General features: G+C 34.8%; 1 protein-coding gene across 4 annotated transcripts in view; it reads right to left on the reverse strand.

Annotated features, from left to right (window-relative positions):
• The window catches only part of AP3B1 (adaptor related protein complex 3 subunit beta 1), a 155,669-nt gene that overhangs the window by 47,128 nt on the left and 84,896 nt on the right, over window positions 1–23,645 (reverse strand). For 3 of the 4 annotated variants that reach the window (XM_066180771.1, XM_066180770.1, XM_066180773.1), the window contains exons 16-22: window positions 21,380–21,566; window positions 20,302–20,432; window positions 17,991–18,102; window positions 16,460–16,616; window positions 13,618–13,792; window positions 7,275–7,347; window positions 6,330–6,436 (exon numbers count right to left, since the gene is read on the reverse strand). In XM_066180771.1, the coding sequence (XP_066036868.1) occupies window positions 6,330–6,436; window positions 7,275–7,347; window positions 13,618–13,792; window positions 16,460–16,616; window positions 17,991–18,102; window positions 20,302–20,432; window positions 21,380–21,566 (942 nt within the window). The remainder of the gene's footprint in view (window positions 1–6,329; window positions 6,437–7,274; window positions 7,348–13,617; window positions 13,793–16,459; window positions 16,617–17,990; window positions 18,103–20,301; window positions 20,433–21,379; window positions 21,567–23,645) is intronic. The other variant, XM_066180772.1, reaches the window with a different exon arrangement.

The following is a 23,645-nucleotide window of genomic DNA, read 5'->3' on the forward strand; positions in this document are numbered from 1 at the left end:
AGTTAATCAATGACCTGGTTATTCAGAATACAATTACATTAATATACAAGTTGCTAACTACTTATACATTATATTTATATAATTATAAATAATATCTCATTCATTCATATATATATATATATATATATATATAAATATATATAAATATATATATATATATATATATATATATACATATATATATAAAAGCAAAAGTAAAGGACATATTCTGAAAAATATCTGGTATTGAACCACACAGCAATCAACTAAATAAATTATATTATACCTAGTAGAAGTATACCATACCACTCAGACTGAGCATACAATTATTTGGTCCAGCGTCCCATATCAGAAACTTATTCCTGATTTAGAACAAACGTCTTGTTAGAAGCTCCAAACAAAATTCTCTAATTTATTTGAAGAAAATAAGTCAGAGATTTTGAAATGTAGATTTTGTTAAGAATGAATGCATTTAATAAACATAAGATGTGTGTTTTTAAGGCTTAAACATTATAAAATATTAGAAATGCATTTTTAAGTAAAGAATAGAGGTGGAATGACAAAAAAATAGTGCTGAGGTAGATTTTTTTTTTCTTTCAATCTAACATTTTTAGAAGTGTGTGGAAGCAATTTCTGAAAGGACAGAAAGCTTTCGAACATCTGATGCCACACATATTCTCTATAACCAATTTAAAAACATCCACCTATACAGCAATTTTACATGAACCAAATAAAACAAAAAAAAGTATGTTCGAGTCTTTGTTTCATTTCTTCTTCTAGCCTGGCAAGAGTTAATATTTGCTGATGAGCAGCTACATTCATTCGTAGAATTCTAACTGCTTTCCCAAAGTGAGTAAGCAACATTATCCTCATTTTTCATCAGAAAACTAAAAGATTAAGATACTCCCTCCAGACCACACAGCAAGTAGTAAGCCAAAAATAGAACTCATTTTCCATATGTAACACCCAGTCCTGTATCCACTGGACCACACTGCCTTCCCACAAGCATCAGTCACACCTAATCAGCCACATAGCTGAATTTTGGGTGGCACTAACAAGTCGTTATTTTTTAACTCCTAAATTTAAGACAAAGCCTTTTCACTTGCTTCACATGTAGAAACTGTCCCAAGGACCCTATTAACATATACTGTAGAATGTGGTTTCAATTATGCCTTATGCCAGTTACAAATCTTGTAGGGCACAACAGAGACTGTTCAACGTAGAAAAAATCCCCACCTTCACAAAATTAAGTTGAAAACTTCAGAACTGCAAAAATATCTCTGCTTAATGTGCAGTTGTGGTCAACAACACAAGCAAAGTTATAAGCATTCACAGGAATAGGATAGATGTAGACTGTCTTATGGCACACTTTCTTCCTTCATCTCCCCACAACAAACTTCCCAATTTCAATCTGTATATAAAAACATGGGCTTCAGAAGTATAATGAAAACAGTGGATATAATGGAAAAATGTTGTGATGAAATAGCAAGGGGATAAGACTCCTTATAAGAAGCCAAAAAACAAGAGGGCAAATGGCAAGCTATAAAAATAATAAAATGATGCTATCTTAATACAAAACTACAAAAACTTATGATAGGAGAGAAGATGTGGCTAATATTGAAAGTTTATTTAAAAGCATCCTTTTTTGCCTGAGTAAAAAAATTTATAAGCAGCCTTAAGAGGGTATGGATATAGTTACAGAAATGTAAAACTAACTATTTGAAAAACAGTGGTAGTTGATCAAAATCTGCCTGAGAACAATGGGCAGAAGAACATCATTGCCCATATCTGCTGCTATTGTAAGTGGCTGCACTATGTCTCCTTCATCACAATAACAATTTAATGTTTCTTCTGATGCAGTCATTCCTGAGCTAAGCACTCAGACCAGAGTTTGAACGAAAAATGTATACAGTTAAAGAATAATTGCTGCTAGCAAAGCTCTGAAAAAAAACCCATGAAGTTAAGTGCATGCCAATAACTATTTGGAAGAACTATTATTTATTTCTCTACTGTAGGATCTTGAAAATTCTTAAAGCACTTCATGCTAACCTTTCTTGCAAACTGCATACCAGACCAGAGCTGTTATATAACCCATTATTGTAGCCTTTGTGTTCCCAGTACTTCTAAGCAGAGATGCTTCAAACAAGAAAAGAATATACTTCAGAGTCAGTCTTAAAACCTGTTATAGTGGAATAACAAACAGCCTAAATGGACAAAGCCACCTAAACTGGAAGAAAGTATTCCACTCTAAAGACTACGTCAACAACTAAGAAATAAAATATCATTCAATGTGTTCTCCTAGTCTGAAAATGCCTTTAGTTAAATATCGAGAGAGTTCATTTCACGTTTACTGCTTCTCATGGAATTCTCTAAGTCTGTACTCAATTTAAAATTAAATGTATTTATCACCTGATTTGACAGGCCTGCAGCTTGACCTTGACTTCTGACAAATGCTATTATTTCTTCTTCATGCATCACCACTCCAAAGAAGCTCTCAAAGAGAAGACTGGTCAAAAGTTCTTTAGAAGATACAAAACAGAAAACAAGATAATTTACTCCTCCCTTCCTAAATAGTTTCTCTGGAAGGCCGTAGCAGGGAACAATAAAAATACCATTGGAACCAACGACTAAAATGAAAAAACACTGAACATATTGAATAAAACCTTAGTAAGTAAAGCAGTACAACTTCTAAAATTATAACTTGATTCCATAAGCAAAATAATTGATAGTCTGAATTGCTACAACAAATATTTTTATAAGTATTTCTCCACTACAGTAAGAGCTTTCCCCCCATTTGGTACATGTATTTTTTTTTTATGAGGTTTTCCTAGTCACCTCTGACCCAAGTTATTCTTTTTGGGGCAGGTAAACAATCTTCTCCCCTCAAATACTACTGAACTCAGACCATATAGCCACACAGTTTTTTACATCCAACTTCTTCTCTCACCACAGCTCATACAGACCTGTTCGTTCTCCCTTGCACTAACACTGTTCTGAACCATAGCAGGTTTCTTGCTACCAAAGTAATATTTCCTTCTCACTAATTTTATTCATAAAACCATGTGTCACTTTTACTAGTTAATTATCCTATGCAGCATACTCAGGGGTCTTCACATTTAGGAGAGTAGTTGCTTGTACATTTTTACTATCTAAAGTCCTAATGAGAAAAGAACAGGTGGTTTAGCCTTTTTTTTCTTATCAGCTGTGTGACAGGTAGGAACAGATCACTGCCCTCTTCAGCTTCTCTCTGTTACTATAGCTCTCCTCTCTCTCCTCTCACAACTTCTGCTCAAAATATTAATTATTGTAGAAGATTATAATCCTCCCTGGCCTTAGGTTAATCATGAGTTTTTCTGTGAATTCCTCCTTTTTCACTTTACAACCCCTGCTTTTGGGGACAACACCCATTTCCAGTGTTTTCCAATAACTGCTTCACACTGACAGCTTGCAGTTTTCTCTTGCCTCCTGTTTTTCATTCACACTGCATCTTCACATATTTTTCAAAACTGCAAATTATCCATCAGAAACTCAATCAACGCTGACTACAGTTTCCTCAAGCACTTAGTTTTGCTGTCACTTGCCTGCACACCATGAGAATCCCCACACAAGCCTCCAGTGACCTCAGTGACCTGGTTCACTTAAACCTGAAGATGAACCACATGTACCAAGGCAGAAGCACGCACACAGATTTCCTACATTTTGCATTCAGCTGGAAGAAGGTCATCCATGAATTACAAGAGAATTTTGTTTTCCATGGAACAAACTATAATATGCATGCATGCGTTTATATGAGGGGGAAATGTACTGTATGTAAACATGATGATAAAAACAAATGAGCCACAGGACAAAGCATTAGATTGTGCAGTTTCTATTCAAGGATATTTTGGTTTTGTACGTTTTGCCATAACTGTAAAACCATTCTTGTATTTATGCTTTCTATAACACTCAGCAGCTATGAATTTGGAAGTTAAAAGTTTTCTAAAAGCTATATCCAATTATAGTGCTGAATGATTTGAATAATAAACTGCTTGACATATTCCAAGATAAGTGGCTGCTACATTTCTTTGATATTAGGGTCATATACAGTACTTATCTATTTTTACTCCATGCTTTCCATTGCCTAGTAATAAATTAATTTCTCACTGTTAGTTTGGCATGTGCCCTACAGTTATATCCACTTTCTCTCACAATGAAGGAAGTTTTCTAAAGTATTTTTAGAATAAGCCATCACAGAATAAATTCAAAATACTATTTGAAGAGACATATATTTGAATAACTCAACACATTCCCACATAACGTTTTAAAAGCCAGTTTTATATTTTTGTTTTTCGAAAATTACCTGGTGATGCTGAACAACACGGCATTATAGTTATCTAACTACTTGCACACATGTAAGACTTCTAAAACCATATGGATATAATTTGGAAGAATGAGTTTTGACCTTAGTACTTAATTTCTGTTGCTACCTGGTGCAGAAAACTCAGCAAAGGACCTCATGTACATCTGCAACTATCAATGGCAATGAAAGCTGAGCTTAGATCTGAAAACTGAATACAGATAAAAACATGTAATCACTATCCAGGCAGAAACTATTAGTTCTTACATGATCTGGGTTCTTTCCAGAGCAGAAAGAATGAGGAAATGTTCCAGTTTCCATGCTGGTTACCAGATCTCAGTAATACTAATGAGGTATTTTGCAGAGTCATCATACAGAACAACTTCTACTCTTCGGCCTACACCTTCTAGCTCTGTTTATCTAACAGCACTATTTCTTTGTAGCTGTCTTCAGAAGAATGGGGAGAAGCAGTTTAGCAAATGAACAGTGGCAATCATGAGGAAAGCAAGCATGAATATGGGAGTGGAGTACATGTTCTTGTACTGTAGGCAATGAAAGGACCAAAGCAATGGGCACCTAAGCCTCTGGCATTACAGTTCACTATCTCTAATTTACCCTCAAAGGTGATAATTTTGAAGTAAAGCAAAGACACCGGAGTCATTTCTAAGCTAACCCAGAGCCAGGTAAACATGTGACAGCTTGTGTTTTGAGCTGTCAAAGCCATACAGGATGGAAAAGAGGTGACTGTGGCATGCAATCAAAGAGTAACACTGCAGCTGTTGTTAAACAGAGACTTACCACCTAACACCGTATACCACTCTACAAAATAATATGGAAGAGAATTTCTGGCATCTTCAGACTGTGTGACACATCAATGACTATACATCAGTTGTAGTGACTGCATGTCCATGGATTGTTACTGGCCTGCTTGAAATTTGCATTACATGCTGATTTTCTTAGATAAGGCTAATATCCAACAAATTATCTGAAAGTCTCCCATTTCAACACCAAATCCTGAGGCCTGTAAACATGAAACTGAATCATAAGTGAAGGTCTTCTGTTTCTTGAGTCAAATCACTCATGTAGCTCCTTTAAATAACAAATATTTGAGGTTGCAAACTACTGTTCCCTGTGGCAGCACAAAGTAGGTTACCAGCGAATATTAAAAGTTGCAGTGTAGGCTCTAGATACTAACCCATTAGAAACAAGGCTGGGATAAAATAATGTCTGTTTCTCTGGTATTTTGTCTGGTCACTTCCATTCATTTTCACAAGGATATGTACCCTATGTTATACCACTTCAATTTCTATTTAAATTGCAAATCTAAATTGAACACATACAGAATACTAAAAAAAACCCCAAGTGAAAGAGAACAAACTACTATCCTTTCCCACAATAAAGAACAACCTCTATCTCCATAAGTTTGCTAACCTTAATCACACCCATAGTTTTGAGATTCCCTAATGGAAAGTGCTACAAAGCACTAACAGAATGAATTGTGACATATACTGATACACCACTGATTGTAAATCTATACCCCTTCTATTTGCACCCAGGGGCTATGTTTCATATACTTATGTAAAATTACTTCCAAGAAGCAAAATGTCATGATTGGAAGCATGTATGGTAAACAGACTGAGTATTAGCAAGTATGTGATGTTTTTGTAGTTTATTTTTGGAAGCGTAGCAAATCAACTATTTGAAAGAACTCTGTAGTCTGGATACTTTATTTCTGAATTAAAGTTTCCCTCAGGCAAAGAAAAGGACAATTTGAAAGAGAAAGATAAAAATCCTTGAAGGCTTCCTTATCAGATATGCAATATTCATACTTATCTCCACATTTCAGAATGCAATTACAGATCAAAAAATGCTGCCTGACTTGCAGGTAAACCATAATTTCACATAAGACTTTTATAGGTGAAAGAACTTTAAAAAAACAACCTTCATGATAGCCTCAAAACATGTGAAATGCTTAAACTGACATGCACCCTCCCACTTTTTACAGGCTACTTACATCAATAACTGATGAACTCGACAGACTTAATCCCTCTAGGTCTGCTGCTAAACTTGGGGACAGAACAGCTGCTGTAGGAACTGCCACAGGAGTTGTTACAGGACAAACTAGAAGTAAAAGGGCAAGACACTTGAATTGAAAAACAATTAAAGATAACGGGAAAGACAATGATTTTTTTTCATTGCACAAAAAAGGCTTTACCTCCTCATCTAAATGTTATGCTCTTGTATTTATGTTTCTGAATAAAAGATTACTTCTTCAGACATACAGTCAGAATAAGCCATGAAAATACAAATACAACTCATATGTATACACTATGTGATTTACTTTAAAAGTGTTTTCTCCTCCTTTCCCGTTTTTCCTCTATTTTATCCTTCAGTTTGATACATACTATGTAGCATTTTTTCACTTACAGGCTACGTGCAAAGTACATGTTAATATAAATTCTGATGTGCTGCATCTATAAAAGCAAACTTTAAGAAGGGTACTACAAACATAGCCAAAGGCCAGTGCCAGCTCTATCTTACCCTTCCAAGAGTACTATTTCACAATGTTCTACAGAAAAGTTATTTTTAGCATCTTAATATAATACCATAATCGGCTCATAGATTGCACAGATGTTGTAAAAGTAACATCCATTATTACCTGAGAAAACAAGCCCGCTTTAACAGAAAACAAGGTTTCGCCAAAACATGTGTTTTGCCACACATACACAAATTCTCAAAGTAAATGTTTTATATGGTGGTAAGTTCTAAATTTTGAAACAATTTTTCAATTATAAAACAAAATCTTGTAATAACTCTGCTTAAAAATAACTTGACAGTCTAAGCATTTATTTTGTCAGGAAACTGGTACAATAAATTAACAGAATCAGTGTTTCAGACATTTGAATTCACTGAATTAACTGAACAGAATTTATGCCTTGGGAAAAATTCAGATACTTACAATCATCTAAATCTAAGAGAAACATGTCTTGGTTTTTTTGAGTCTTTCTTTCTTGTACCGGTTTTTCTTCTTTCTGCCAAAAAACCGAATATTTCATCTTTCACCATATCAGCAAAAGAAAAGCATTTAGTACTTGTATAATGCAAGTGAATTTATTTTACTACTTTCATGAAGAAAAACGCATCCATTTTCAGGGCTTGGCTTCCAGAGAACTCACCTACTTAGAAAGATTTGTTTATATAGTTAAACTGAACGGAAGTTCCACAACTGAATTTCTGTAGCCCCTGTTTTCATTAAATATTAATCATTGTTGCTACACAGAAAACATTTGGTGACAGATCAGATATTTCTGTTGATACAATTAAAAAAAAAAAAAAAGCTGCTAACTTTTTAAGACAGAAGATTTGGGTACTAACATCTGTTTCCATATGAAAAACAGGTCAAAATCTATTCAATATGAAATAGTGAAATAGTGTTATTTGCACTTATCTAGGAGCATGGAATTCTGTCCAATTATCTACTGGGATTTATTTAACAGATAGTTGATTTTTGCCACCAAAAAGTTTCAGTTTTAAGCCTTTAGATGAGTTCTAGTAAGAACTGGCTGTACTTTAAGTAAAGACTAAAGAATTAATAATCCTTGACAGAGTATTTCAACAAAATTTGCTTCAATACCTAAATAAAAAGTTCCACACAAATCTTGTAAGAGTAACTGTTGGCCATACCTACAGAGCATGTCTAGACAGTGGTGATTCAGGAAAGAATTCAGTGTGTTACAGCTCAGTTTAGACTGCCAAGAGGGTGATTTAGTAGACAGGATTGATTTTTGGATGTAGCCAGAACCTTGGTGTATCAAAGAGTTTTGACATTGTGTTGTTCCTACCCACTCTAAAGCATCTTTTGTGTCAGCTGAAGAATTTCTTCTACATTCATCCTCTCTGGCTCACATACCAAGCAGAAAGCTTTGCCATTTTCTACAAAAATAAGTTAACTACCTTTAGACCTTAAGAAATTGCCCACTACATAAGTTATTGCAAGTAATTTAAATGCAGTCTTTCCAAGAGCCACACTTTCTAGTTTACCTGTTTCCTCTTAAACAGCACAAACCAAATGACAACCAAATACATATACAATTATTTTACCACTTGTAATAAATTCACAGGTCTGAATAACTCAGTAAATCTCTCTATGCCCATCTAGGGCATCATTTCTTGAGCCTTTCAGACACTCAGGATACAAATTTCTAGAAGAGCTTGGAGTCAACTCAGCAGCTAGAACCACTTCCTTTAACCAGCACCATATAATGAAATGACACCTCTTTTCTCAAGGCACATTCATTCCCTTTCTTCCGGTCTCTCAGCTTCAGAGTCCGTTGCAAACAAATGATAATACTGAGTTTATTTTTTTCAGTTTTGAGAGAAATTCTATGGTTCCCTCCAAAGAACATGAAAGAAACTAGCCAATGCTTTTGCTATTTGAAGCCCTTGATGTTAATGACCACCAGGTTTGACCTTGACCAAAATGACATCACTTATCATGTTCTTCCTATAATTACCATGGCTCAAACAGACAGTAGTCGCTTCCATGATCCCTACAGATATGTTTCAGGTATTCTGGGAGAAGAATAATCTTGTGGACTGAAAAGAACAGGAACCGCTATTTTGAAAGTTATTTTAATATCACCATACTTTGATGGTCCTTATCACTACGGTATTTGAGTGTTCTACTACTGCTGATTTATCAGAAACCTAAAACTCCTTTGGACAAAGAAAATATTACAAAATAGTGTTAAAATGGTGCTGAAGTTACACCATTTCTTGTATGTTTTGTCCAGAATTAGTGAGGGACTCTTGCAAAACCAACTTTCTTGAATTCCTTTCTGCTCACACCTACCAGATTTTTCTTTTGAGATGTGTTTATTAACAATTCACTAAGCCTGTTTTGGCTACTTCTGTTTTAAATCTGTGAAGTAAGGACAAGTAGTGTATTTCATAAACTACAAGTTCTTCTTGAATTATTCATGTCAGAGACACAATTTTGTCACAATTTTGTGACAATCCTTCTCAGGAATTCCAAGCCACTTTATAATATCATTTGGTGAATATTTAGCCCTGAATCTTGGGTTTAGCTGTTATTTCCAGCACTTTTACTATAAATAATGTATCACAACTTTTTTCCTAAACTAGAAACTCTTCAGAAACCAAAACAGGCTAAAGGAGAATTCAGCTAAACAAAAGGCAAATATAGTAAAAATATCCTCAATTTCTCAACTCTTTTGCTCTCTGCCCCCACTTATCCATAAGATACAGTTCTACCTCCAACTATGATTAAAGTTCAAAGCTACAGCTTTATATTTGCTAAATATTTCCACAGAGATGGTATGTCTCCATCCCCTTTTAATATGCAGCCAATTAAAAGTCTCTAAAAAGTGGCTCAACTCACGCAAGAGCCATGCAAGGATAAGAATTCAACTTGCCTCACTTAAAGTTTCTAAAAAATTAGGAGTCACTGCAAAAGAATCTGTTTACTGAAGACAACTAAGACGGGGATTCAAAGTCACAAATAAAACCAAAAGTATACTTCACAGGTTTTTTTCTGTCACAAGTACAACAAATATGCAAAGCTTGATGTGTACTTTTATAAGGTGAAATCCATCCCTGCACTGATATCACTTTGAATCTTCTACATTAAAAATGTTTAAAAATGCAGAAAAAAAATCCTTCAAGAGAATTTACTTCCTACTTCAAAACAAAATAAAATGGTCGTAAAAAAAAAGGCACAAGTAAAAAAAAAAGTTGAATCAATGTACGGCAAGGAAAACTTCCACTGCATACTTTATCAGAAGACTGTGTTTAAATTTATCAGCTTACTATAAAGAACAAGCAAGCAAAGAATTCCACCCAATGGATAGTAAAAAACGCATAAACCTGACCCTACCATTTGGGAAATGAAAAATCAAGAGCTAATTAAATCAAAATAAAGCCAATGTTTAAGTGTGATCATGTCTTATTTTCAACTTCAGCTGAGTGTTCAAGCTTAAGAAAATACTGGGCTACTCATATATGTGTTTGGGTGCTATATATACACAAAAACATGCAAATACTTTCCTGCTTATATCTATTTCAACATATGGGTATGTACATTAATTGTGTGCAATTCTCTAGAAAACACCAAAGAAATCTATTTATGTGGGTCCTGCCTATTACAAACATGATTTTTTTTAATTTGGTTTTTTCCAAGAAAAAAAAATTGATTGGCCATCTATGACCAATAAATAGCCAATGACTGCAGATATTTCAATTGAGTAAAAAAAGCTTTGCATTTGAAACCAAGACAATAAAAAGGTTCTGATGTGTCTGGCATTTCTTTGTAACACAATTTTTCTTTTTTTTTTTTTCTTAAAACTAAGCCTACAATAAGACCCAAACAGTTTTCTACCAAGAAAGCTCACTATGGGAAAAGCAGAATATTAAACAAAGAAGTTAAGGTATATTCCATCAAACATTTCTCCATTTGCAATTCATCTTGGTAATAGAGATAGAACCTGGTAAATGCATATAGGACTTGAAGCAGGAGATTTCTCTTGCTCAATGCATAATTCATGTGCTCCGCCTGCAAAGTGTGTAAAATGAGAATTTCACACCGCAGCATGAGCCATGGAGCTGCAGAGAAAAGGCAGATGAAATCATATTCTGCTGTGTGAATTTTATTTCTTATCCTCCCAATATTTATACAAAACCATCACTGACAATCCAAATGCATTGACAGATCACCCACTGTTTCCATTGTGTTAGCACTTGAAAGGAGATCAGGCAGAAAGATAGACAATTTGTTTCTGTATATTTTTTAAATAGTGGATCAGGTTTTTAACAGCTGAGTGACTGTATTATACTTGTAGAAGGAGGTCAACAGTAGCTGATTTTAAAATCCCACTGTAGAGACACCCACTTATACATGCATCATTCTCAAATCTGCATTTTAACTCTACAGTATTTATCCTTACAGTATAATATGTATCTGAACACCTCAAACTATCCATATCTCAAAATGATATAAAGGACTGCAGTACAAGAGACTGACTTTTCTATTCACTGCAGCTCAATTACAATGAACAGAACAGCTTTTTCAAAATGATTTGTCAGGAGGGAAAATACTAAACCATTAATAACATATTCAGGAAAATAATCTGGATTTTTTGTAGTGTATTTTAATCCAGTAAGTGCATGAATGTAGGTAGAAATTAAGCTCCAGTGTGAATGTAATAAAACCTTTTTTATTAAGAAAATTTTGCAGAACATGGCAATAGCACCCAACACAATATATATGGAACGGTAAACGTCACCCAGAACATCAGCGATGTAACATAGTTCATAACATGTGGCAAAATGAGAAACCATAAAAATAGAGCTCACTAACCACAAATTCTTTTATTAGTATGTATTTCAGAAAATCTTTCCTAGTTTTACTGAAAAGGAAATCCTAAAGAATAATCTCCCCATATAGACTGCCCAAATTAAGAACACACTACAGCACAGTACCATAAGCAATGTCTTTTCTGATGACAAACTGTCAGAATAAAGCATGCATTTCTGAGAGCCTGGCAGAAACCATCTGTTTCCTGAGGGGTCTGAAAAATAAGTCAGGAAGGAAGCAGAAAAATAAATTTGTGTGGTTCTTTTAAAATGTACCTTGACACATAAGGGGCCTATATATAAGCCCTTAAGTATAATTAAAGTTTGTTAAAAATTGTTTTTTCTTTCCAGCTTGGAAGGTGTTGTCTAGGTTACCATCAGTTACCTTCATCTATCATTACAGGGCTCAAAACGTGTTTCTCTCAAAAAAACCCTATTAAGCTAATTAGCATAGCAATCACCTTTAATAAAAAATACCTGTGATTCTCTTCCCCCACCCCCTTATCTAATTACACATCTAAAAATAAACAAGTATTAGAAACACCTGAATGCAGCCATGTAACATGGTTTAAGTGGAAACCAACTCCAAAGTTCCAGGGATTAATATCATATACTGAAACAGTCCTCCTTGTGGGACATTACAATAACTACCTCCTGCCCCTTTACATATGACCATTGCTGTTTACAGTTCATTAGCCCTGTTGCCCTAATACTAAATGTGCTAATTTCTAAATGAAAAAAAATTTAAGGAACATCTAGTTTCTGCACAGTGAGCTCTATACTGTCTGTTCTTCCCAATAATCTCCTTGCTACTTTTCTTGCTGCCATGCATACAAACCCATTACTATTTGTTTTAATGTCTTTTGTGATTAAAACCTTTGCAATTTTTCCCCTCTATCCTTTGACTCTACTCTTATCAACTCTTCTGTCAACTGTTTGAAAATACTTCTTGTTCCTAACACATTTCCTTTTAGGTGCTTCTTAATCAAGTAAGACTCCAGAACTACTGCAACATTCTTTCTCTTCTCTTAAAAACCAAAGCCTTGACAACTTTCCATTGACTTCAACAATTCAATCCCAAGCTTCTTGGACATTCCAGTTCTCATATACAGTGTATTTGACTTCACACATCCTGCTGTTTTAAAATACAAAAAGCTTCTTTATGCTAGTAGTCCTCACATACCCTGTGAAAGAACCAAACAGTTTACAGAACTGAAGTGAAATAAATTATCAACATGGTGTCAATATCCTGAGAATACTGACAGTATAGTTTGAACATGGCTTTGCAATGCCTGCTCAGAACTATGCACATCAGAGTACATATTACTTTCTGGTGAAAAAACACCATGCTGATTTGAGAAGCTGCAAACTGTTACAATTAATTCATGTCCCATCTAGTATCAAAGCAGTCTATTCTGAGAGGATTTAAATTTTATTTTTTGTGCTACCAATTTTGGGCAAGATCCAGTCTGGCTGCTCTAGAAGAAAAAACCCTTGAGACAGGTGTGTTACCAAATGTGTTATTTGGGCAGAAAACAATGATCAACCATAGAAATACATCTCCATTTCTCAAGTAATACAGTCTCACTTCATCTTTTGCTCTGCTTGGTTGAAGAAGGGAACAGATTAAAAGGTAAGGTCACATTCTGTTTTTCTTCATCTATATTGAGTAAAAATAATATGAAACTATAAACTGAAATAGGGTTTTTTGTTATAAAACTGCTCTTACTTGCTAAAACTATCAAACTACTTGTGGACTGGTCTCTCTATGAAAAGTAAAATTTTTTTTTTCCACAAATTCTGGATATTTTTGGGTATGCATAAAATTCCGACTCATCTTCATACCAACAGAAAGAAACATAGATGGATGGTTAGATACACATTTTCATATTTTATAGGGGTTTCAAAGAAATGTATTTTACCTTACCAACCTTATTAGAGGTAGCATTTCTAGATTTTCCAGACTCAGAGTCACTTTTAGAGTCGGATTCTGACTTGGAGCTTGAAGAAGATTCTTCTGACGAACTGTACTCTGTATCAGAGGAACTGGATGTGCTTCTCTTTTTGGAAATCCCCTCCACTTTCTTTCTAATATCCTCTGAATCACTACATAATTAAAATAAATGTTAAGAGACATGTAAAACCACCCCCCCCACCCGCTTAGGCAAAATCCTAAAACAGCATTTCAAAGTTTTATTAAATGAGTTTTAAGTTATTATTTGTCCACAATAAAAAACTCAGCTATGAATGAATAGTTTATTTAAGGCTGCAAAAAACTGTTCTATTATACTACACAGTACACCATCACATAGTAGTCTCAACCAGTGAAACAGCCAAACAAAATGTGAACATATGAAATATTAAAAATATTATTTGCATGCATCAAGCTTGTGACATTAAAACAGAAAGTTCAACCACCCTTTTAAATAAAGATGTTTTCATACTATTCCACCTACACTGAACAGAATGTTGGTGTATCATCTTTTTGTACAGTAATACTGCTTTAAAAAATCAATTAATTTAGTTAATTCGGTTTTTAATTCTTCTAAATAAAACTGCACCACCTAGAAATAATGTCTACAAATAGCTCAACCCATTAAAGAGTTTATACACAAGAGCTGTTATATTCCTACACCTCTGGTCACACTTACAGCCTTACAGCTTCAGTCACAGTGTTCTTCACACAATGAAGTTCTGTTCATCCTACCAATGTTGGATTTTGTTGGTCTGTGTTAACAGTTACTGAGTATTATCTGCCTTGTTCACATCTAATAATACTTAAAATACCAATTAGTAGATTACCCTTTTGTCTCAGGGGGAGTTACGACCACAGGAAATGAAAATTGTTTTCTAACAGTTATCATGGAGCAGAAAAATTGGCATATCGGCATAATATGGCATATAGGAAAAAACCCTCTCTTCTTGGATATGCAAACAACCATTTTGTACTTCCAAATCAGGTGTTTCATACACTACCTGATCCAGCTCTCCTCCCAAGACAATAAATTGGTTATTGAAGTGCTTGAAGGGTAACAAGGTCAACAATAATTAAACAAACCTAGACCACTCAACTATTAAGAGTCCCTTTGGACTCATATTAAATTGTTGCACATTTTGGCTCTAGCTTTAGGAGCAGTACAAAAGAATGAACTATGCTACACTATCACTGCTTGAGATTGCAATGTTTTTAGATGAAAAAAATACAAGAAAGGAGAAATGAAAATCTAACATAACAGAGATCAAAACAGTCTTCTTCCTCTCAAGAACTTCCTATGACTGAATTACCTAAATAAAATTTAATCAAAATTATTTAAAATCAATAACATTTAGGCCATGCCTACCCATGTAACTGAACCTAAAATTACCTCCCTGAATTTTAGTCAAAAGCATAAAGCAGTAAATTTGAAGCCAGCAGAGCTAAAAATGGAGCAGTAGTATACTTCAGAAAAACAGTGTAATGTAGCATATCTGATTGTTAAAATCACAGTGAAAAATAGGTACTGAAAATCATATTTCAATATGACAATATTTAAAAACTTGTTTGAGGCCAATGACTTAAACAAAACTTCACCACCATATCCTATTCAAAGTTTCTTCATGACAACAGAATTATCTATATTTCATTCACTGCCATTCAACAGTAGCTGTAGTTCCATTAACAAATAAGTTGTTGTGAACCCATTATATAAATGAAGTTGTTTTTCAATAATTTATCCTTAGCTTAGCTTTAAAACTAGATTTGAAGATTAAAAATGGTACTTTACTGCACATCAGCCAGTTTTGATGGGTAATAATTGTTTATCTTACTGCTTAAAATTTCAGATGTTATTCTAATGAAAAGAATTTACTGGTAACTAGCTTTTTAACTTTGTGATGATGAAAAGCTTGTATTAATTTAACCTACAGATTTCATTTGTTCTGAACAGGAAAAACAATATAAATCACTTTTAAAATCATTAAATCCTGACTTAAATTAATAAAGTCATAATTAGGGCATTATGCTGTGTTTGTTATGGAAGTGGCAAGGCGAGCTGCTTTAATTACTGTCTGTAATAAAAGGAGCAGAGTGTGCGCTGCGCCCCAATCAGCGCTGTCAGCCACGACTGAGCTGAGCTGCAAACTCATCAAGTGAGCTGGCAGCAGACTACAAAGTAAAGGGCGATTGTGTCTGCAGAGGCCTCTTGCTGACAGCAGTGGAAGAAACAGATTCATACAATCCAAGGTATTAGCCCCAATTACTCAAAATTTTAATGATACTTTAAATACATGATAATGCTGTTGATAATAGGCAATCTTAAAAGCGCTAACACTTAAATATCTTATGACCGTTTCCCTTCACAGCCCTTGCCTCTAATATTTGGATCATAATCTTTTCAATATAACATTATTTAGAAAAATCAATTGTCTTAGTTACATAATGGCAAAGTGTTGAAGGACTTAATTTTAGCCCTCAGCAAAATTGCGGCAAAAGGTAATTAAGTGTTTCACACAACTATTTGATCACTTATTCAGCCTCCCAAGGTTACATCAATTTTCAACAAGCCACCCAAGATTTTACTGAAGTCAGAAATTAATTCCAAACATAAGAGTAGTCTGATAAATGAAAATATGAACTAGGTTCATACACTGACTATTACTAGTATACACTGACATGACTCCTTGGCCAATACATGCCCAAAATAGCCTAATTAAAGGCTTGGCAGACTGCTAACAGGAAGAGTGCCTTACAAACTAGTATTGCAAAAAATTAAAACCAGATAAACATATACCTACCTTTCATTGACAGCTCTAAATGTTTTCTTAGCAGCACTTTCTTTGCCGTCTGATTCACTGTCAGTTGATTCTTCACTGGGAGAGGAACTCCCACTACTCTCATCAGTGTTGCCTTCCTCCTTATCTTCCTTCTCACTTTCACTGTCAGACTCACTCCCTGAAAGGAAAACAATCCTTACAATTTTGATCTAAATATACTAAATAATTAGCATTTTAGAAATCCAATTTGGTTTTAAATTAAACAATGGTTTAGTATTTCAAGATCCATTTGCAAGCTTTATTTAACCCTTATTATTTACCTGTGCCAAAAGCAGGCAAGGGAATTACTTTCCCCTTATATCTACAAAATTTGTTAGTTAAAAACCTGTCCTCTTCAGCTTACAATATACTTTTTCAAACTAGAAATTTGAATAATAAATTAATCACATGTGGATTCTTCAAAGTTACGTAACCCTATTAGGAGCTGGAGATGACCTCACATTTTCTAGTCTTTACATTCATTTAACTGCAAAATTATCTTCTCAAACAGTTGCTTAATTAGATAATCTGTTCTTAAATACCCATAGTGACTATGATTGAATCACTGATTTAAACAAATTATTAATCCTCTAATTAATCATATAGTTACCAAATATTCAAATACCTGAAGTGAGTATATGCTTCTATTAGTTCAGAAATTACTAATGTCAGTGATACAACTCTTAAACATTTCTGCCTATTTCCTCAGTTTAGGAACTGGAAGGATGCAGCTCCATGTATTTTAAGATGTCCCTCTTCCACTCAACTAGATGATGATAATTCTTTCAAATCTCTAATGCTAAACATTTTCTGTGTCTAAGGTCTGGACCCGCGAGAATTATGCTTACTAAATCTGAAATATACTAACATCTTCTGAATTGGCTGTCTTGGGGAACTGCCTATCTGACAAGAAATGGGAGAGCAGTTAAAAAAACCTCTGCTTACTGAACTTGATTGGCAGCTATTACCCTCTTCATCAATATCCCATTATAATAAACAGAAAACATTATGCAGAACTTGAGAGAAATACTGTAACACAATTTGCTGAATAAATCTCATGAAAGACTACACAATTAAACAAATCTGGCCACTTATCAGCACAGCAGCACATGCTATCAAAATAATTCTTCACCATCACCAAATTAAAACAAACAAACAAACAAAAAAACCCAAACAAACAAAAAATTACTTAAAAGCTCCTGACAACCAAACATCTGGGCACTTCTCCTGCAAACAGCTATGTGCTTTCAGTTTTAACTGGAGTTACAAACTCTCCTTACTCATACTAGACTCCAAGGAGGATAAAAATAGCATGCCAGCTTTTTTTACCTAGGAAACAAATCAAAGGCTAACTTATTTAATACAGTGAATGTAAAATTTTCCCACCAATTTAATGAGTTTACACACAGCTCTGGCTTTGTTTGCAATTGTTTTTTTCTTTTTATGAACCAGACAGTCCTGAAGACACAGTTTTCCAGGCAGTGAAAACGCAGTTTGCTTTCCAAACACTTACCTGATGAACTGGTACCGGCAGAATCATCTTCCTCCTCTTCTGATTCAGAGTAGAACTTTTCAGTAGGTTTCTCCTTCTTCGGCTTGCCTAGAATTCCAGTCCATTCCTTTGCCTGCAAATAAATTTCAATTTAAGTTTATTTTACATCTAGCAACACAAAAATATACACACAACACATCAAATAAAAGCATTCAGAGTAGTGGTATTAAGCTGTTGCTAAATAAATCATCTAAGCAAGTCAAGAGAAGCTATCAAACGTCTCTTACTTTACACAATTAGAAGAACTAGAAGTTTGGTACATACCTATAAAAGGCAAGAGATGTATATTAGATAGTCCAGAAAAAGATTTAGTAAGGTAGATTAAAAGCATCAGTAATAACAAATAAATTTCTATGCCAAAAGAACCTGAAATCTTAGAGTTTTATTTCTAGATCCAGCTGACTTTGACTAGAATGAAGGTTAAACAGGGCTAGTCACCACCTTTATCATCCCAAGATTTGAGCAGAAAACAGATGTGGACATTTTAGGTAGCCCCAGACAAACTATATTTCACTTCCACTGCAATTCTCCAAATAAAAGTGATTTTTTATCACCAAGAGAATGCCAAAATGAGGCAGTATCTCCCCCAGACTTTTTTTTTTTTCCCATATACCTCTATGCTACTAGAGAAGCAGTGTTAAAATTCAGGACAGGAGCAAAAAAAACCCAAAAAAACCTGGCAGACAACTCTATCCACAGTGGGATACAGGTCTGCCTCATTGACTGATCTCACCTGGAATAAGACTTAAGTTTTGAAATGGGCTCTAACAATGACCTGCAAGGCTAAACAACTCTAGAGACATGCGGGCTTCCTCTTAAACACCAAAAGCTGCTAAGGCTTGAAAAGCCAGTATTCTTTTGGATATAAATGAAAATTTGCATGTGGATTGCAGCTTAATTCAGCTTTACTCACATATGCTATGTAGGCACACGCAGTATTAGGGAAACCACAAAATTAATGAAAATGAGATATCCTCCAAAGAAAATACTTGCAAAAAAACCTCAGCATGGGTGAAGGATTTTCCTGCTTGCTTTGAGGTTTAAATAGTTGAAGGCGGATTTTTTTTTTTTTTTTTTGACATTTCATCTTATGAAGATGATATCTCCTTTTCATCTTACGGATGAAAGAACTCTCACACATTCTTTCATGCCAATCCTATAATTTGTAATCCTTTGTTTGAGCTGATTATCTAAAATTCTTCCTGTAAAAGCTTTCAGAAGTTTATACACAAATACAACTTTTCCTGAAATGTATATAAGAAGGTAGACAGATTACCATTACAGTACTAAGGAGAAATGTTTGTTCTACCAGATTGCTGTCCACTGGCTTCTGTAAGTTTTTGAATTTTCTTGCTTTTTCTGTGTGTAACATCTCATAAGCAAGTTAATTCATCTATAGTTTACTGAGAAAGCTGGCTCCTTAACAGGACTGCAAGCTTTTCTGTCTGTATCTCTTACAATACCATGTCTCCAGGAGCAGCATTGGCACACTGTATACCAACCCAGTTACATTTCAGCTACTGTTCAACACCTTTCACTGGCATTCCAATAGGACTCTGGTACCTGACACATAAATCACAACTCTGGTACTAGAACACAACTTTGCCTCAGAGTTTACACTACAGTAATAAAAAGATATTGCTAGTAGATGATGAGCCCGATGTGTCAACACATGACTAGAGCACTAATAGATGACATTTTCCCATCATAAACTTTCCTAATCCTCTCAGATTATCTGAAATGTAAACCCTTATCTCTTCCAAACTTGACACTTCAAAACATACGTAATCTCATTCCCTACAGCCGCTTTATGCCGTTTGCATTACCTTGTTCAATTTTTTTATTTTTTTCTTTTCTGTTTAGCCTTGGATTTTTTCACAAACTAAACTCTTCATTTCTGACTTTGGTAGCCCAGCTACACCCAGTTAACATACTGGATTTCTCTTCATTTCTGACTTTGATAGCCCAGCTGCACATACTGCAGCAGAGCAGAGATAAAAGATATGAAATCAGAAGCGAGATGGAAGTGAAGAAAGCAGAATGAAGCAGAAGTGGCCTAGTTTATCCACTTCTGCCACTGAAAACAACTAGCATTAAGCAAGTTTCCAGATGCTCGACTTCTAAGATAAAATAAGCAACAGGGAGACATTCCCATTGCACCAATGGCTTTCCACACAGCCCACAGACAGTACTTAAACACTTGTGGTTTTGGGCCAATACTCTGTGCTGAGGAGTGCCACCAGCAGAGTTACTCTGAGTGCTGCGGACGTACCGACTCGGCCACGTCGACGTTTCGGACGGAGGGGTCGGGAGCCACCTCCGGCCACTTGGACAGCTCCAGGTATCCAGTGGCTCGGATATTCAGTGTGTGAGACAAGGTGCCAAGCTGGAAATGATCCCGATCTATTAAAAAACAGCAGGGTGTGGTGGGGGAGGGAAGAAATACACAAACACTGTGAGCTCTGCCACAAGGAGCAATCTTAATCAGGGCTAAAGGTAATTGCCATTGTATTACCTCAAATGTCATGGAATAAATATAAACTAGGAAGCTCTTCATAGGTCAAAAAACTGATTTCAGTCCATAGATTACAATAATCTCCCCCATAATGGTCAATAAAAAAGCTAATCAGTCAGTGTGTTTAGAGGTGTTGCTCTGAAATGTAGCTTCTCTAAAAATTACTTTACTGTGAATATTAAGAATGACAGCACAGTTAAACAATCCATATACATGTCTTGGCACAAACACATCCAGAATTTTAATAGTTTTTCTTCAAAATGGAGCTCCTTTTAAAGCTTCAAAACTAGACCTAAGTAAATATAAAAATTAAAATGCAAATTGTCACAATAACAGAGTATTTTTAATTTAGACAGCCTGATAACCTTTTAATTTGAGAAGACAGACAATGGTTATTAGTTGTAAAACAACAGGCAAAATGCAGAGGGAAAATTATGATTTTGGAGAAAAAATATCTACAGCGATTAAATTTATTTCGGATTCATATAACATTTGCAATACTCACATTAACAATCTTCTAATAAAGTCCAGTTAAAATCCTAGAGCTATTTTCCTAAATTGAAGAGTAGTTTTCCTCAAAAGACATACCTTCTGTTATTTAAATAAAATTTAAAATCCACATGAATAGAAATGAATCAGTTTGCCAGGGTTTATCATTAGAGAAATGCACTGTGCATCTAGCTTGCTGAAAAGCAAGTAAGCAGATCGAGCATCCTTGCATATTAATCTTTTCTATTTGCTAAGTGACACAATTTGTGAGAGTATTTTGAAATAGAATAAGCTGCCACATTCCTTTACACAATGAACATTTACCAAATGATTGCGGCAGTTATACCTTTAAAAGGAGACTCAAGCAACGGGGCAGGTTTCTGTGCCAGAAATATTTTTTTGGCATATTTGCTTAAAGCTCCACTCTTCTCATTCGGAACAATAAGCTGCCTAATAAATCTTGTACGGTCTCTGATGTCGTAGCTTTGATCATACTTGCCGAGATTTAATACATACTGGGTAAGCAATTTTGTCTGTGGAAAAAAACAGGACAAGAACAGAATACAAGTTATTTATGATTATTGATAACTCTGGATAAACATATTTAAAGAGGTAATAAAAATGAATGGTTATGTCAAACAAATGTTGCTCCACAGGGAATATGCATTTCTAAAGCTGCAAATGGAATTCTGCAGCCAAAGCACATGTCCTCTTCTGTATTGGGGAGGTGAATGCTGAGTACTGAGAAGCAGCCATGTGCTAGATTATTAAACTGCTGAAGTGGAAAGAAAGGCATCATTAAAAAAATAATCATATATGGCAAACCCGCTGAAGGGTCTACGTGAGGATAATGAATGTGGAAATACAACTAAAAACATGGCACTCAAAACTTAATCGGAAAAATATGCAGGACATCAAAACATCAGAGGGTATTAGGGGGCTGGCAAACTGCTTCTGCTGAGGTGTGTTTTATGAAGAGATACTGTCCCTGGCATAAGCAGTGTCTGCACTCTGACTGCACTCAGTTACTTTGTACTGAATTATGACCCATTAAAGCAGACACATGAATCACTGAACTGGATTACTGCAAATTATTTGCAGTGCATTTAGCTGTTACTTTTTCATAAAAGCAAGCTGCTGATGCCCTCTAAAAACCAGGATAAAAGACTTCTTCCATTTTTTTCTTGAAGCTTAAAGCCTTCAGTAATATCGGTCATTTATTTATTTATGTACGAGAGCAACTTATACTATCACAGGTTTTTACAGCATAATAACAGCTTCTTAAGTTGATATTTGAGCATATTAACACATCTTAAATAATTTTAATAATTCAGATAATTTTTTAAGCTGAGAAAATAACGTAAGGAAGGAGACATAGAAAATAGAAATAATGTAGTGTAACCAAAACAACAGGGCTGAATAGACTGGAATCCACTAGATATATTTGAAACATGCATGCCACTTCCTCTATATACAACCAAACAGGAAAAAGAGCAGAAATTACACACCATCCTAAGGAAGTAAATTTTGGTACTTCAGCTCAGAACAGATGCATAACACGGTTAAAAACGTATCATCATGAGAGATTTATCTGCTTTATACAAAGAAACAACATTCCATATATATTGTTCATCATGTTATTGCTATGACAATAACACAGTTTCAATCATGTGAGCAGAAAAATATGTCCAAAAGATCAGTCAATTTTTGCATATGCCACTTGCTAAAAAAAAAAGTTCAGATTAATAATTTCCAACTTGAGGATGCAAGTCAAAGTTTTTTTTCTGGAGATATAAAAATGCTTTTTCAGAATACTGATTAACTCCTGTAAGTGAGATACACAGTAAGCAGAAAATAATTTTAATTTAAACACCATCAGTGCCGCATATGCAAGTGTTTCAAAAATAACCTATGGTACCAAAGATTGGAATAAATAGGTCATTATATATCAGAATAATATAACAGGATAGTTTTAAAAAAACTGTCAACAAAATATTTTTTGTTTCTTTTTTCTCTCTAATACCCAAGAATGGCTCTGTGAAAAAATACTTTTTTCCTTGAGGTACTGTCTTAGCTCCGGGAAAGGCAAAACTTTCCTGTATGTATTTCACAGTTTATTGGCAGCTAATTCTGTATGAGGGTATAAAATTTTAAACAACTGCATCAGACTGAGCCTACATAATCTGCACTCATGCAGGACTTACGCCGTTCAATCTAAATGGAATTGGAAGGGAGGGTTCCCAGGTAGCATGAATTAAACTAAATGAGGGATACCTCCTGCAGCCTTTGCCATCACTTCTCCCCTTGCAAAAAAAGACAGGACTCCTTGCTGTCATGACAGGAAGCTCAGGAGAATGGATCACAAAACACAACGATCTTAACTTGTGAATTGCTACAGGGATGGGAAAAGTTGAAGGCCTTGTTGAAGTGGACATTTTTTCAGTGAGTGTTGATGGAATTACATAAAGAAATATTAGACAGCTAAAGAGTTGATCCTGAAAGACTGCATTGCCTTTAATGGGACCATTTTTTCCATGAATGTCTCCCTTCTCCTCCTCCTCCCTGTTCTGTCCCCTGAAATATAATTTTCATATTATTCAATACAGATAAAT

This window comes from Chamaea fasciata, unplaced genomic scaffold (assembly GCF_029207755.1).
Source record: "Chamaea fasciata isolate MVZ Bird 193981 ecotype frontalis unplaced genomic scaffold, bChaFas1.0.hap1 SCAF_4, whole genome shotgun sequence".
Taxonomy (NCBI): Eukaryota; Metazoa; Chordata; class Aves; order Passeriformes; family Sylviidae; genus Chamaea; species Chamaea fasciata.